Source organism: Ictalurus punctatus, chromosome 4, assembly GCF_001660625.3.
Source record: "Ictalurus punctatus breed USDA103 chromosome 4, Coco_2.0, whole genome shotgun sequence".
Taxonomy (NCBI): Eukaryota; Metazoa; Chordata; class Actinopteri; order Siluriformes; family Ictaluridae; genus Ictalurus; species Ictalurus punctatus.
The window spans coordinates 9,344,546-9,361,312 of record NC_071284.1 but is presented as its reverse complement, the minus strand read 5'-3'; the positions used below and the strand labels follow the sequence as shown (position 1 = coordinate 9,361,312).

Genomic DNA, 16,767 nt, shown 5'->3' with positions numbered 1-16,767 from the left:
TTGAGTCAAAAATGACAAGAAGATTTTTGTTAACAGAGAGAAAGGACTTAACTGGGCCTCAAGAGCAGAAGAGACAGTAGGGGAGCCCAAAATAATGACTTCAGATTTGCTTTCATTTAACTGCAGACGTTTGTTAGCCATCCAACATTAATGTCCTCAAGACATTAAAGGGACCCAAAATGCCACTTGACCTAACTGGCAAATATAATTGGGTATCAGTGAAAGGAAATATCATATTGCAGTTTGTTATTTTCACCTTTTGTTGTGAATATGAAAATGTATATAATGATATCTCTTTCTTTCTTTGACAGACCTAGACGTACGGTATTTTTGGAGATGGAGTGCTTTTGAGGACTATTTGCTGTTCTGTTTCGGCTTCACGCTGCTGTGTGCCTTCTTCACGGTCCTCTTCCTGGACTGGGTGGTGTTTGTGGAGTCTCTGGGCTCACTGGCCTTGCTGTTTGAGGCCATGCTAGGTCTGCCTCAGCTGTTGCAGAACTACAATAACGGCTCCACCCGAGGCATGAGGTGAGACAATCCCCAATGATCTGATCAGTTCTCTAAAAGCGTCTGTCTATATTCCTCTACTGTCTAGTAGACCGATTAAAATGCATCTGTCTGTTGCATTCTCAAAGCCGTGGCTGTCACTGCTAAATTCTTTTTTGCATTTATTGATCTGTAGAAGGCAATACTAAGAAAAGGGGAGGGCTGGGTTTAAGGTGTGTATCTGTACATACATAATACTGGATAGTCGTATTTATCTCACTCAAAAAAAATAACCAAGCCGTGAGAACCAGTTGGCACCCCGCCCAAGGTGTCCCTTGCCTTGTGCCCCAAGTCCCCTGGGATAGGCTCCAGGCTCCTCGCAACCCTGTGTAGAATAACACCCAATGGAATATGGGTGGATTCTGTGCTTGCAGCTTCATAAATTCAAGTACTATTCTGCAAGAAAAAGAAAAAAGAGAACAAATCACAAAAAACTCAAAATCCTGTATGGACTGTGTAATGTCTGACATGCCTAGAGACACTTGGAAAGGATCGTGAACATTTTCAAGATCCTTTATATTCTCAGATTTGCACTGCTTCAGTGATGTACCACCATATTTATCTGTGGGTATCAGGTGCCTCTTTCTTGTATGCGGTCACCTTTTTTTTGCCAAACCGGGAGGTGGTGTTCACGGACAAAAATGTACATTTTGGTCTCGACTGACCACGACATATGATGTCAGCCAGTGGTTGTTATGGATGTGGCGTCTAATGGCTGATTATGAAACTTGACGAAACTGCAGTTCTGAAGCTGTGGCTTACTTTGGGTTCTTCTTGTTTGATCTAGACCAAACTGTTCTAGACTCCTGCCCCCCCATCCCCCCCCCCCCCCCCCCCCCCCCCGCTATTAAGTATTGTGTGTACTGTGACCATTTCAAAGATGACAATATGGTGTGCCAATCATTTTCTTTCATGACTTTGAGAGAAAATACCGTTTTAAAATGTTCTTTTGAATAGTACCTTTTGTTAGAGAAGAACTAAGTAGTTTTCTCCTTTTGTTTGACTGGAGAATTTAAATCCATGGGTGTAATGTTTTGTCATTGATTGTTATACATCATCTCTGCATGTTCTTTAAAGTAATTTGTGAGTTCATTATAATTTAGGCTGAGAAGAAAATGAAATTATTTTTATTTATTTTATTTTTTTGCCATTCAGCCTGGAAAAGTGTCCTGTCATTAGTTGTAACAGCATTCATTGATTCATTTATGGTCCACTAAACATTTATCATTCTGTCCGGACTGAAGCATCATTTGCACACTTCATCTTGCACATCCTCTTCTGACACTTTGCATCACTCTATAAATTCAGGTTGATGCACATATACAGTATAAACATCACTAGCTGGTACATGGTCGTGGTCATTGATACCTCTGGCCATGCTGAAATTACATCAAGGGCAAAATTGTTACACTCCCTGCCAGTGACACATTGATTGCATTGGTTTAAAAAGATAAATTCCCGCTGGAAGCACATTTATATTAGCTTCGGTCCTTCCGTGCCTAAACGGCACTCGCAGACTTTAATTTGGCTCGTAAAGTGCAGCCTGGAGCGTCTGCCAGTGTCATCCCCATACAGCCGAGCAACGGATGAGAGGAGCGTGGGAGAGGCGGGCTGGTTTAAGCCCCACTGCTGCTGCCTTGGCTCTCTGTGCTTCTGATATACTCCTGAGACAGTAACTCAAATCACGAATACAAACTTTAACTCACAGGTCCTCAGTAAATTCCAGCGAGGCCAATTTTGTTTTCAGGAGACGCCTTGGGGAATGGCAGTGCTCACTTCAGCAATGCTTATAATGTACTCCGTTACTAATTAGGATCGTTGCTTGCCTATTATGCGTGATTTGTAACACTGTATAATTATTAGACTTTTTCGACTTTGCCGTTGTCATAAGCAGAATACTTGAAGTAGGCACTGCTGCTGAGCATGTGAAAGTTATAGATTGATTTACAGAAGAGACTATTTGTGGGTGGATAGCATATATGAGAATGTGATCTCTGTGTACCTGCAAAACATATGGAATAGGGGTTTCATGGGTGGTGGACATGGGTCAAGACACACACACGCCGTTTACAATGTAGTTAAGTCCACACTAAAATGAGATAATGAAATCCAGGCTGTGGTTTGAAAAACACAGTCTTTAGCCAATAGTGATCCAACTGACTGTTTAAAAAAGAAAAAAAAAACAGGGACCTGGGAGAAATATCATGATTTACATCGTAAATAAAGATTAGTGAGCCTCTTCCAGAAGCAGCCATGCAAGCCAAAGCCATGTCACTACCGCCACCATGTTTCGCAGATGAGCTTTTATGTTTTCATCATGAGCAGATCATTGTAGAACTTTTGTGGCTCATCTCTATATTTCTTTGCGAATTCCAGTCTGGCTTTCTGAGTCTTACTGCTGATGACTGGTTGCATCTTGTGGTATGGCCTCCTATATTTCGGCTCTCAAAGTCTTCTTCAAGCGATGGATTGTAATACCTTTACCCCTGCCCTGTGTAGGTTGTTGTTGATGTCACTGACTGTTGTTGTTTTGTGGGTTTTCCTCACAGCTCTCAAATGTTTGTCATCGGCTGTTGTTTTCCTTGGCCGACCCATTCGGTTTCTGTTGCTCAGTACACCGGTGGTTTCTTTCTTTTTCAGGACATTCCAATTTGTTGTATTGGCTATGTCCAATGTTTGTGCGATGGCTCTGATTGATTTTCCCTCTTTTCTCAGCTTCAGAACGGCTTGCTTTTCTCCCATAGCCAGCTCTCTGATCTTCATGTTGGCTTATCCTTTTTAACAACAAATGTAGTGCTTACAGGTGAAACTGAAGACCCAAAACCAAGAATAGATTTTCAGAGCTATTTATTGTTTAAACAATCAATCTAACAGAACACACCTGGGCAACAAGAAACACCTGTCATTGTTGCAGTTCCAGTATTTTTGCTTGCCTATAAACTGGGTGGTCTGAAACAAAATGTGCTATGTTCTATGTCGTTTAACACATATCATAGATCCTGCAGCCATTAAAAGCTGAAATTCTAAACTCTTTTGCTCTTTTGATTTAAAACCCAGATGTCTTCAGTCTAGAGCAAAACTGACTGCACAAAAAAACCCCAAAAAACAAACAAACAGGGACCCGGGAACTGTGAGGCTGCAGTGCTATTCACTGAAATTCTACCATACCACCCATCCCATCTCCTGTATTTCCAAATTTAGGTTTGCCCTTTACACTTGGTGTAATGAAGTCCCCCTTTCAGCATGCGTTGCAGTTCTCGGTATGATGGACACTGATTTCATGTCATGTGCTTTTCCTTTTGTTTTGCAACTTGCCTTTGTTTTGGTTCTAGTCCTGTCTCTGTGCCTGTCCTGTCACTGGTTAGTCATCCCATTATGTTCTTCTGTTCTATGTGAAGTCCTTGATTAGTTTGTCTATTTATACTCTGTCATGTCTTAGTATTTAGTAAAGTCCTGTCAATTGTCACATGTTTGTGTTTCCCAGGTCCTTTTTGCAGATATTTTAGTGTCTTCTAGTTTTGCCTGATTTAATAGTTTTTGATTATCGATTATCCTTGCTTGATGTTTCCTAAGTGTCTGTTAACGTCCTCCAAAATCATCTTCTCTAAAATCAGCTATAACCCTGGTGCACTGAGCTTGTAATCACACATGCAGAGCTGCGTTTCTATACTCCCAGCTCCATTCATACTCATATATTCAATTGTGGGACACTGGAGCGAGGATTGTCCACTGCTTCACTTTATGCCTTTGAGCCAGATGATTATTAGAGAAGCAGAATTTAAACAAGCCCCAGGAATCTCATAGTTCTCTAAAATTGCCTCTCTTTATTCCTTTATTATCTGATAGACAGATAGATAAGAATTGCACCCCCCCCCCCCTTCTCAAAGGCATTACCACTAAATAATATTTGTGTTTATTGACAGAGATGTAGCCATTCTAAGAAAAAAGACTGGATTGAGGTATGCGTCTGTATGCGTGTTTTTGTGACAGACCATGACGGTTAATGGTGCAGGCATCCGTTGACAAGCTGTCTCTTCTCTCCCTCAGGGACACACTCCATTCTCTAGGTCAGGAATGTCCTGGTAGTTTCTGACAGGGTCTTTCTGTGTGACTTTTTCTGAGAAAGATTGCTTTCTTGCAAGCCCTGTGGCGCTCATGCATTGGTTTGAATTAGCTTCCTGTCCTGACGTGCTTTTGACTTGTTCTGAGGTGGAGGTGTAAAGACACAGTGCGCAGACTCTTTCCCTTAAGGCTGCCCATTTTATCTTCTGTCTGGCTGACGTATTAGTCCACAGCAAAGCAACTTCGATTAATCATGGTGTAGGGGGGTAATATGCTGATTAATATACAAAAGGTTCCACCATGGACATTTTGCATATTACTCAACATGTTTTCACATTGGTTAACGGGTTCCTACATTACCCACAGTGCCATTTGATCTGTTGATGGTGGCACTGGTGCTACAGTCCCCTCCAAAACTATTGGAACTGCAAGGCCAATTCGTTTGTCTTTGCTGTAGACTGAAACCATTTGGGTTTGAGATCAAAAGATGGATATGAGTCGAGAGTTTGGGATTTCAGCTTTTATTTTCTGGTATTCACATCTGGACGTGTTAAACAACATAAAACATGTAACCTTTTGTTTCAGACCACCCAAATTTTTAGGTGAGCAAAAGTATAAGAAGAGATGAGTCTTGAAGTAAATGAAAGTAAATAACACTTAATATTTGGTTGCATATCCCATTGCTTGCAGTAACTGCATCAAGCCACTCCAATACTTTTGGAGGGGACAGCATTTCCTCTGTACCCAAAGAGAGTGATGCCACAGGGCTTGTGAACTTTAGTCTGTCCAGCTCTCTCACCTCCTCATCTGTACACTCTGCTCTGACAGATAAGGTTCCAAACCTTCACCTGACTTGCTAGTAAAATTTCCTTACAATGCTGAAAAACAATCTAAATAAACATATAGTAGAGGGTTATACTCTAGTTTAATGACAGAATTTCTATTTAAGTGGCTAAACTTTTTATGACATACACTGTGAGTCAGCATAAAGAGTTTTTGTTGGTTTTGTAGGGACTTGCTTTTCTTTTTTCTTTTTTTAGTCCGTAGTCATAGTTAGGCCCCTGCTGTGCCGATCAAGCTGACAGTGCTGTAATCGGTCTCTTAAGCAAGCAGAGACATGCAGCGAGCTCCTCCTCAGAGATGCTGCTTCTGTATGTGTCTCGCTGATTGCTCCTGATTACCCCTGGGAGTCCTGGTGAAGTTTCCCATATTTATTAAAAATAAGGATGTCACTCATGGTTGTGTGGTGAGAATTCGACGCCGGTGGGACCCAGGAAAGCACACACACACACAGATGCTTTATTGAGCTGTTGCTGTTATTACTATGGTGAATTGTGGGATCTATTTGTGTGTGTGTGTGTGTGTGTCTGCCCCATGGTCTCATCAAACAGTGTGCAGCTGAACAGCCAGTTTATTAAATCTCATAAGTCATCCATAAGGTATAATGACGCCCTGCTGAAATATGGACACCCATTCAGATCATTTCCACCAGCAGCGAGCAGCACGCATTTAATCACCATGAAAACTAATCAGCTGTGCCGTGGTCGTCTGTCACATACAGTATATGCTGTCTAACTCACATCCACTTACAGTCACACTGCAAGCCCAAGCAACGTCAGCACATCCCTCACATCAGCATTGAGCGTGATTGGTTTAGGGCCACCACAATTAAGGGCATGGCAAATTCATGTCTCCATGCTTTGGAGGTGTGTCCAGCCACATGGAAACTGGTTGCTGGTAAACACTTTAAAGTCCCAGATTGCTATTCAGTTCTTGATCTTAAAGCAGTAATTATTCTGAATTATTATTCGGTCATTGCAGTGAAACTAATAACTGACCTACCAACCTTTAAGCATTTTAATATTGGAGTTGTCAGAAATCAGAAATACACAAAAAGAACAGTACCCCCACACACACACACACACACAATAAAAAAAATAAAAACAATAGCTAAGCCAATCAACAAATTAATCTAAAATGATTACAACAATTATTGTATATGTGTTTTGAAATATTAATTCACCTCTTAGAAACCCCACCCCCTTCCTCCTCTGTCACATTTTTAAGTGCCTTTATTTATTTATTTATTCATTTATTTATTTATTTATTTATTCAGTTTTGAGTTCATTAATGTGAAATAAAATATATCAGTGTATGTTTGACTTGGCTAACAATAGGCAAGTGTAATTAGTTGTATGAAAATTAAATATAGTGTTGTGTTATACATAGAGAGAGATGCAACAACTAATTGATTATGAAAATCGTTGTCAGCGAATCTCATTATGGATCAGTTGGTCTGCGCGCAGCACGGGGGAGATTTACTCATTACGTTACTCCTGTTCCAAAAACACACCTCCGAGAGTAAATACTCAAGTTGTTTCCCAAATTAAGTACTATACACGTACACTATGCACTCTGCACTACCGTCTAGTGTGTGGATTTTAGAAAGGTAATATCATCCCAAATATATCACTAGCGGTTTTTTTTTTTTTTTTTTTTTTACTAACCGGAAGTATAAACCGCTTCCTAGGCGACGGCGCATGACGTCACATGCATGCAGACATGCAGAATATCATTAGCAGACACCTGAGTCAGCGACAATGACTTTCTTCAGTTTACTTTCTATCGGCATTACCTTTTATTCCCAACATGACCTCAGTCACCATGAAGGAGGACTGAGGAAGAAGGTCCTCTAAGGCTGCGGAGCATTTTATATTAAACACCACAGAGATCAAACAGTGCTGCACGAGCACAAACTTATGTTGATATCCAAAATGCTTCACTGTGTGTAAGGGGCAGTGGAAACTGGTACAAGTTGCTTAAAAGGTTTAAGTTTATTGTCATTATAAGCTGTATTTGCACGCTTGTAGTGTAAATTCTGTCGTTTGGTATAACGGAAGTGATGTGTTAGTAACGAGGCCGCGTTGCTGATCATGTGCTGTGTAGACGCTGATACAGAGTGTAGCACGAGTAAGATCTGTAACGTCTAATTAAAACACTATGATCAAAAGTAAACACAAAATAATATTCCTAAAGACAGTGAGTAACAAAAACCACAAGGTGCAGTGAAAGTGCGTTTTTATTATTAATTTAGGACTGTGGCTTAATTCGATGTTTTTAGTGCATCCATATAATTTATTTTATATTATTTATGCATTATTTTTATGGATGTGTGTGTGTGTGTGTGTGTGTGTGTGTGTGTGTGTGTGTGCGCGTGTGCCTGTATATATACAACACACACACACACACACACACACACACACACACACATATATATATATATGCCACTGTTTTAAAAGATATATATATATATATATATATATATATATATATATATATATATATATATATATATATATATATATATATATATATATATATGCCACTGTTTTAAAAGGCTGATACAGTTGTACTGCTTTTTCATGAGTTCCATGACGACACTATGAAACAGGGAAGCACGTTGGTGCAGCAGGTAGCCTTGCCACCTCATGGGTCATGGTTTTGAACCTGAGCTTGGTTCCTGTTTATCCATGTTTAGTAACTATGCTATCGGTAATTAAAAAATCATGTTATAAATCAAATTTAACATTATTGTTAAATTGTTATTATTATTTGGGTTGGTTTCCTCCAGGTTCTCTGGTTTCCCCCCACCTTCCAAAATCATGCCAGTGGGTGGCTTGTCTAAGATAATGTGTTTGTGCCTTGAGATGGACTGGTGACCCATCCAGGATGTATTCCCACTTTACGACACACTGATAGGCTCTGGATTGACCGTGGCCCTGAACAGGATAAAGTGGTTACTGGAAGTGAGTCAGTGACAACATGAAACAAATTATTTTAAAAAATAATGATAATTCTATAATATGAACATAGATGGTGGCATGGTGGATTAATGGTTAGCACGTTTGCCTCGCACCTCCAGGATGGGGGTTCAAATTCTGCCTCCACCCTGTGTGTGTCTCCTCCGAGTTCTCCGGTTTCTTCCCCCTGTGTGTGTGTGTGTGTGTGTGTGTGTGTGTGTGTGTGTGTGTGTGTGTACGATTGTGCCCTGCGATGGGTTGCCTCCCCATCCTGCCTTGTTCCCCAAGACCCCGTGTAGGGAAAGAGGTGCAGAAAATGGATGGATGAAGATGTAGGTGCGCAGGAATGGGAAGGTTAAAGATGACTTTATATTATTGGTTAATATTATTTTTCTCTGTGTGGCGATGTCAAAATGAGAATCTGTCTATAGTCAGGCAAAGATCATTGAAATTTGAAGGATAATTACAGAGTAAAAATACCTTTATAATTTAAAAGTGCAAACATTTTCAGTTTCTGTACTTTATGTGATACAAATGAATAGTGGTAGCACTACTACAGTCATTAATTTTTTTCTGTATTATTTTAATAATAATAATAATTGTTGTTATTATTATTGTTTTTATTATTTTACCATTCTTCTGGCTTTGCCTGTCTCCTTTCTGTATTTCAACTTTGTGCTTCTGACTCTCTTCCAATTAGCGGTCGGGGTCATTTTGTTATTTATTCCATATTTATGTGCTTTTTAGCCCAAGGCAGTCAAGTTTCAACCTAATATCATGGAAAACGAATAGGAATTTTAACAAGCAACTTGTATTGCATTTCATGAAGGAAGTCACAGAAAAGTCTACAACCCCTCCTCACTGCTCTAACCGAAAACCTTCGCTGATGTTCGGGACTTATTTTGTGCATATTCCTGCATGTTGTCAGCGCGTTAAGACTTTGCACCTCTGAAACATCATTAGCATGAATACCAGATACCCTTGAATATTTACAGGATGTCCCAGGCCACGATACATGTGTATTAGTGGTAGACCTACTACACGTCCGTCTCCTTTCTCCTGCATCTGTAATTAGTTGAGGAATGATGGAGCCTTACTGTGCTCCTAAAGTTGTAGAATTATTCATTACCACAGCAGGCTAAAGTTTGGCAGCACAGAGGAGAGCCAGAGGTTTGGAACAAGTGAGTGGGGTGGAGAAGAGCAAGAGAGAGATGGCACACCATCTTTTTTTTTCTTTCTTTTCCTGACATTGACACATTTGCATTAGTTCTCTCTTTAATGGGGTAGTGGAGTATACTAGCTGTTTACAGAAGTCGATATGCATCAATTATCACACATAGTCTGCAGTTCCATCAAATGGCGTGAATTAAAACTGTCTACATTTCACCTATCCATTTTCCATACTTCTTATCCTACAAAGACTCGCGGGGGAGCCTGGAAAATATCCCAGTGAACTCTGGGCTCAAGGCAGTGGACAACCTGGATGGGGTGCTAAATCATCACAGGGCATAATCGCACACACATTCACACAACCATTCACACACTACGGACCATTTTGAAATGCCACTCAACGTACAATGTATGTCTTTTGGACTGGGGGAGGAATCCGGAGTACCTGGGGGAAACCCAGGGCAAACCTCATCCACACATGGCGGACGTGGGATTCGACCCCCCCAACCCTGGAGGTGTGAGGCAAATGTGCTAACCAATAATAGACTGAGCCCCTCGGCTACATTTAAATGGTCTATTAATCACATTACGGTCATTTACAAATGTTTTAACAAATTCAATACGCAAATGAATTTCTGTTCCATACTGGCAGAATGATCACGGTTTGTCTTTATTATGTGTTGATCTATCTCTTTTACATGTCATCCTCTCTACCTCTCCTCTCTCTCTCTCTCTCTCTCGCTCTCCCTCTCTGTTTCTTTTGTTCAGTCTGCCTGTCTCGGACTGAAGGTCTTGTTTACTTTCTTCAAGAGAATTTTAAATAACACGTCTTTCTCTACCCTCTCTTTTGTTAGTAGAGAGCAGATCCATTTTTTTTTCTTGATGTGTGCAAACTCTCCTATGTTTGAGACAGATGGATCAATCCACATGCATATTTCATGTTTTGTCTTGAGCAAAGCCTTTTTTCTGTCACACCATTTTTGATTTATTGTTCCCTCTTGGCGCAAACTGAAAGTCTGTAGTAATTTATGGAACGTTGGATGAGTGGCAATAGTTTGTGATGGTCTCTTGATTCTTGTAAGACACTTTTCCTGGTGTTCTTTAGTTTTTAGGATCATCATGTTCAAATTCACATTGGTCTGACCCAGATTAAAATTTCCATAGAAAATTCCAAGTTTGTCTGGGAATGTTTCAGAGATGCAAAAGTCTACGGTTTAGTCGGAGCATTTACAATTTTTCCCCATTTTCTCCCATTTCGTTTTGCCAATTCCCAGTAGCTAACTCTCCCCCTATTTAACTAGCTCCCTAACTCTACCAGGAAGGGTGGGGCAAACATGTGCTTCATCTGAGACATGTGAACATCATTTCGAACTGCTGCTCCTTGCTGCATCATAGGGCAGTGCAAATATATGGAGAACAACTCATCCCTTCCACCCAGAGAGCACGGCCAATTTTGCTGTCTTTATATGGCATCATCAGGATTTGAATTTACAATCTCCCATTGATACAGCAAACACTTTTCTGTTGCGCCACTCAGGAGCCGCATTTACGAATTTCGGCCCATTGCTTCGTCGATACTGGAGACACCTAAAAAAAAAAATACACCTTTCTGCTTTCTTAAATAAAGCAGCAGTCAGACCAAATAAAAATTAAATGCACCTGGTGGATAAGCCAATTCACTGAAGGGGAAAGGACCTAGGATGTGAAAGAGATTTGTTTATGGTTGTATGATTTAAAAAAAACATGTCTTCTACTTATTAAGTAGCAGTCATACTGGACTTTTGCCTTGATCTCTTTTACTGCTGCTTGGTGCACACCTGGGAAAACAACTCAGGGGTAAATAACATTACCCCTACATTCTCTCCTAAATAACACATGCCAAAATTACACGTATACAAAGTGTATACTTTCAGTTTACAAATCCAAATATTTCTGCATATTACAGTTCAGTGTGAGTTTAAACAGTGGATGTGTTGTTAGCATGGAGTCATCCCATCCACCATTTTTTTTGTTTGTTTTTTTTTTGTTCTCATGCTCTTCCCGTCCCTGAGAGCGCAGTACATCTGCCCATGTAATTCTAACTTGCTGGCTAATCCATTCAAAAATCTCCCATCATGGCAAAACTTTAAGTTCACCTGCATATTAGAACAGCAAGATCCTAATTTTGGTGAGTCAGGTTTCTAGAGAAACTTAGCAAAAACTTAGCAAACTTCTATCAAACAGCCTTACTAAATGCTTGTAGAAGTTGTCTGGAATGAGCAGTCTAGTCTTACTCCTAGGGCAGACAGTCTTGTCCGGGGTGTCCACTCTTATCCAGAAAGGGCCGGTGTGGGTGTAGGTTTTCATTCCAAGCTAGCAGAAACCACACCTGAGTCTATTGAAAGCAAAGCTCAACTGATTAAACAGGTGGAATCAGGTGTGGCTCCTGCATGATTTGAATGAAAACCTGCACCTGTCCCGGCCATTTGCGGATAAGATTGGGCACCCGTGATCTAGTCTGTAGCCAGGACTGCGTTTTTTTTCTTTGCATGATGATTACCACTATGCTTGCTCAGTTTTCCTATGGATAGTCTGCATTATGAGGGCTCTGAGGCGTGTGCATTATGGCGCACACACAGGCAGTCCACTCTTACAAAAGACGTGTGAATTTTGTGAAAAAAATCCTTGTTATGCCAAGCTTGATCATGTGAACTCAGAAGGCAGCATGGAAGATGATTAGGATTATGGTGGAGCCGCCTGAGCTGAGCAGGTGAGGCATGTGCCTAATTTCCGTTTTCCCTTCAGGCCTCCTCTCAGGCAAATATCTGTACCTAATACTTAGAATGTTACATACGTTTACAAATCTCTGGTGGGTGCAGGAGCAAGATTCATCACTCCACAAGCAAACCTCCCTGCAGTTTTTATGAACACGCCCATGTAATGAGGAACGGACGGTATGCAGGTGGTGGTGATGAGGGGTACATAGCCGTCACCACACGTCATCTGATTTACAGGTTAAACATATACACAAAGGCGTGGTATTACATATTATTTGTGTCATTCCTTACTCCTTTCTTTCAAGGAACAGTGGTAATGTGCTTTTTTGCTTTTTCTCTGTACTGTAACTGTCTGTAACAACTGCAACAGTCATGTTTTTATTCTCATAACATGACTGTACCACTGAGAAAACAATGGTAGCAGCAGTATAACGGCAGCTTCTAATGTTCAATATGAAAGAAGCATTTGATTGGTTTTCAAATAGTAAAGAGTAGTTAAGCCAAAGTGGGCATAAATATATATGTCAGAATATATGTGATAAATGATAGCATAATCATGATACCAGTGCAGAGCCAAAATTATAAAATTATTCGTATTTACTATTATTGTGCAACCTTGTTATTGGTGGGTTTTTTTTAATTGGAATATTCAGGTATCAGAATGTTTGTATCCCAATTAAACTTAACATGTTGTAGTGTTACAAACTGAAAATGAAATGGTTCTCGTTATGTCTCGTTTTTTCATTTGTTGGTTGCACAAGTATTGCTAAATAAATGGGATTTGATATTGCTTTTTCAATCATGCTTCTTGCCGTTTTTTTTCTTCCTGCTACTATTTAATAAAACCCAGCTCTGTATAATGTTTAGGCTGTGGTTGTCCTGTTAACAGCTTCTCGCATCTGATCTGTGGATCTCTTCAGTTTCTTCAGCGTGACCCATGGCCTCTTGGTTGTTTCTCTGACTAACGCCTACCTTACCTGGTTACTAACTTTTGGTAGATGGCCTTGGTAGATTGGATCTGGTGCTCAGGGGGCATGGTGGATTAGTGGGTAGCATATTTGCCTTGCACCTTCAGGGTTGGGGGTTCGATTCCCACCTCCACCCTGTGTGCACAGAGCTTGCATGTTCTCCCAGTGCTTCAGGGGTTTCCTCCGGATACTCAGGATTCCTCCCCCAGTTTTAAGACGTGTAGTAGGCTGATTGCCATTTCCAAATTGTCCGTAGTGTGTGAAGTGGGAAGTAGTAGCTCAGTGGTTAAGAAGTTGGACGTCTGATCAAAAGGTTGTACGTTCAAATCCCAGCACCACCAAGCTGCCCTTGAGCAAAGCCCTTAACTGTCAGCTGCGCTGTTGTGTATATAGGAGTAAATTGTACGTCGCTTTGGATAAGGGCGTTTGTCAAATGTGTGAATGGGTGTGTGATTGTACCCTGCAATGGGCTGGCACCCCATCCAGGGTGTCCCCTGCCTCATGCCCCAAGTTCCCTGGGATAGGCTCCAGATTCCCCGTGACCCTGTGTCGGATAAGTGGTACAGAAAATGGATGGATGGATTTGGTGCTCGATGATATGTTTAAAAAATATTTTTATAACTAAACCCTGGTTGAAATTTTTCCAAAACTTTGTCCTGGACTTGTTTTCATAGCTTCCTGGTATTAATGATGCTGTTTGTTTAGGCATGTTCTCTAACAAACACTGGGTTCTTCCAGGAAATTACCATGAGGTCATGTGATATTTTAATTGCACCCAGGTGAACTCCATTTAACTGAATTTATAGCATTTAATGGGAACTAATGGTGACTTTTTTAGTTTAGTTTTGATGAGCCTATGCCCACTGTGGCCTCAGATTCCTGTTCTCAGCTGACCCGAGTGGAATCCAGTGTGGTCTACTGCTGTTGTAGCCCATCAGACTTAAGATTCAGCATGGTTTTCTGCCCACCATATCTTTAATACTCACCATGTAAAAAGTGAACCTCTGATCTTTCTTATTAACAAGGTCATAAGCCTGCATAACTGTCACTCACTGGTGGTTTTTGTTTTTGTTTTTTGCACCATTCTGTATAAACTCTAGAAAGTGTTGTGCATGAAAATCCCAGGAGATCAGGGGTTACTGAAATACTCAAACCATCCCATCTGGCACCAAAAACCATGGTAAAAGTCACTGAGATCACATTTTCCCCCCATTCTGGTTTTTATTCAGAACATAAACTGAAGCTCTTGACCAGTATCTGCATGGTTTTATGCACCTGTAACTGCCACATGATTGGCTGATTTCATGATTATGAAGGTGTTCCTATTAAAAGCTCCAGTGAGGATAAAATCCCAGTTAAAACCATTTCAGTTCCAGGTTGCAAAGCTCCAAAATATTGAAAAGTTCATTTCTTTTTCCTGGCATCTGGATGAGGGTGACCTTGAAGCCAGCACAATTTCTTCAGCACATCTGCGTAGCATCCTGCAAATCTGGGATGAACAGGGTGTAGTTTTCCATGCTTGGTGATCAAGGGCAGCATACTTGGCTTCTTTGCGGTTGAGTCTCTGATCCTTCAGATTGTTTTTAACTTGTTTTGGTCTTTCTTGGTAGCAATTGCCATACTTTCCACATTTTACCTCCAGAGAGGTAGCTGGCACGCATGGCTGAACCATCACAACCTTAATTTTTGGATTACCTTCTCAATCATGGCTTGCTGTACACATCTAATTCTGATGGTCAGGTTTCAAAGACTATCATGGAGGGGAAAATCCCAGGAGGAAAAGATCAATGGTGTAAAATTTATGCAAGACATGGTGGGTTCAGTAGATGGTTTAGGATAAGTATGTGAATATTAATGAACCAAGACTGTGGGGGCTTCAGCTTGGACCAGCAAGCAGCACAGACCATTTTTGATCTAGAGCAGGAGAGAACCATTGAACTGTATCTCTTAGCTTATATCACTTATATACCGAGAGAAGTGAAGTGAAAGGATATTAAAACATTTTTCCATTTCTTTCCTATTCATTTCTGTTCTTTTCTTTTCACTTCTCTTCTCTTTCCTTTTTTTCTTTTCTTTCCTCTCCTTCTCTTCTCATCTTGCCTCATAACTCTTCACTTCTCTTTCCTTTTTTTTTCTTTTGTTTCCTTCTCTTCCCTTCTTGCCGTAGGTATGCTTCTCCTCTTCTGCTCTCTTCTTTTTGCTTCTCTTCTCTTCTCTTCTGTTCCCTTCTCTTTTATCTTCTTCCCTTTTGCTCCTTATCTTTCCTTTCCTTTCTCTACTCTTTCACCCCCTTACATTTCTCTTCTCGTCATCCTTTCTTTCTCTTTCCTTTCCTTCCCATGTCTTCTTGCCCCATGCCTCTTCACTTCTCTTCTCTTTCCTTTTTTTCTTTTCTTTCCTTTCCTTTCCTTCTCTTCTATTCTTGAATGCTCGTTCTCTTCCCCTTTCTTTTATTTTCTTCTTCCCTTTCCCTTCGCTGCTTATATTCTCTTTCCTTTCTTCTCCTTTCTGTTCTTCTTTCATTCTCTTTCATTTCTCTTCTTTTCCCATCAGATCAGGGTCTTCATTGTGTAGGGAATGTGCGCTTGAACGCTTCTTTAATCACTGCTTTCAGAAATGATACTTCAGATGACATTCGTGCCATCTGTATTCCTTTTAAAGTAGGTTGTGCATGTGCTCACACTAAATCTGCTGTAAATTGGAGACAGCTTGACCACTGTTGTGTCCCTGCCCCGCGCTCCTGTTTCTTGGCACCTTGCCAAGTTCATCCTCAGTGCAGCTGCAGCTCTGGACGAGTTCTGTAGCTGCAGCTTATTAAGTGTGCTGCTGAGACTCTCACTGCGCATTAGCCTCCCTGATGCCGGTCACTTTTTCCCTGCAAAGTCACACCGTTTTTAAACGAATTCATGCATGAAAAATGGTGTGAAGAAATCCACAGATTAAAAAACTGCCATCACAATTCTCTGTACGCTTCCTGTTTGCTACCCACGTTATCATGTCGGAGTGTTTGAATCCCCTTCTCTCACAGTCACATCTCGCCTCTAGTGATCTCTGAAGCTCAGGATGATTTCGGGTGCTAATAGCGCTCCTGCCTTCCTGCTGTAATGAATGTTTAAAGAAATCTCACTCTGCCTGCCAGTCTCGTTCGCACTCATCCATAATGTGCCTACAGTAAAGATCTGACACTCTTTACAGGAATGTTCATTAGTTATAAATCTCTGTCTACAGCAAATATTTGATCTTGTTGCTGAAAGGTCAATAATGTCAATATTGTCAATAATGCTTTAATAGTGCTACTATTATTCACATCATGACTATCTAGCAGTGCATTACTGTGCTCTGTCAGAGTCTGTAATGAACATAATGGCATCTCGCGCGCTCTCTCTCTCTCTCTCTCTTTCACACACACACACACACGTTCCACAAACGCCATCAAACTTAGTACTAACAATTTTATCCGTTATT

General features: G+C 40.7%; 1 protein-coding gene across 5 annotated transcripts in view; it reads left to right on the top strand.

The window, feature by feature from the left end:
* The window catches only part of si:dkey-246g23.2 (solute carrier family 66 member 2), a 61,524-nt gene that overhangs the window by 34,837 nt on the left and 9,920 nt on the right, over positions 1-16,767 (top strand). For all 5 annotated transcript variants that reach the window (XM_017465639.3, XM_017465638.3, XM_017465637.3 and 2 more), the window contains exon 4: positions 312-528. In XM_017465639.3, the coding sequence (XP_017321128.1) occupies positions 312-528 (217 nt within the window). The remainder of the gene's footprint in view (positions 1-311; positions 529-16,767) is intronic.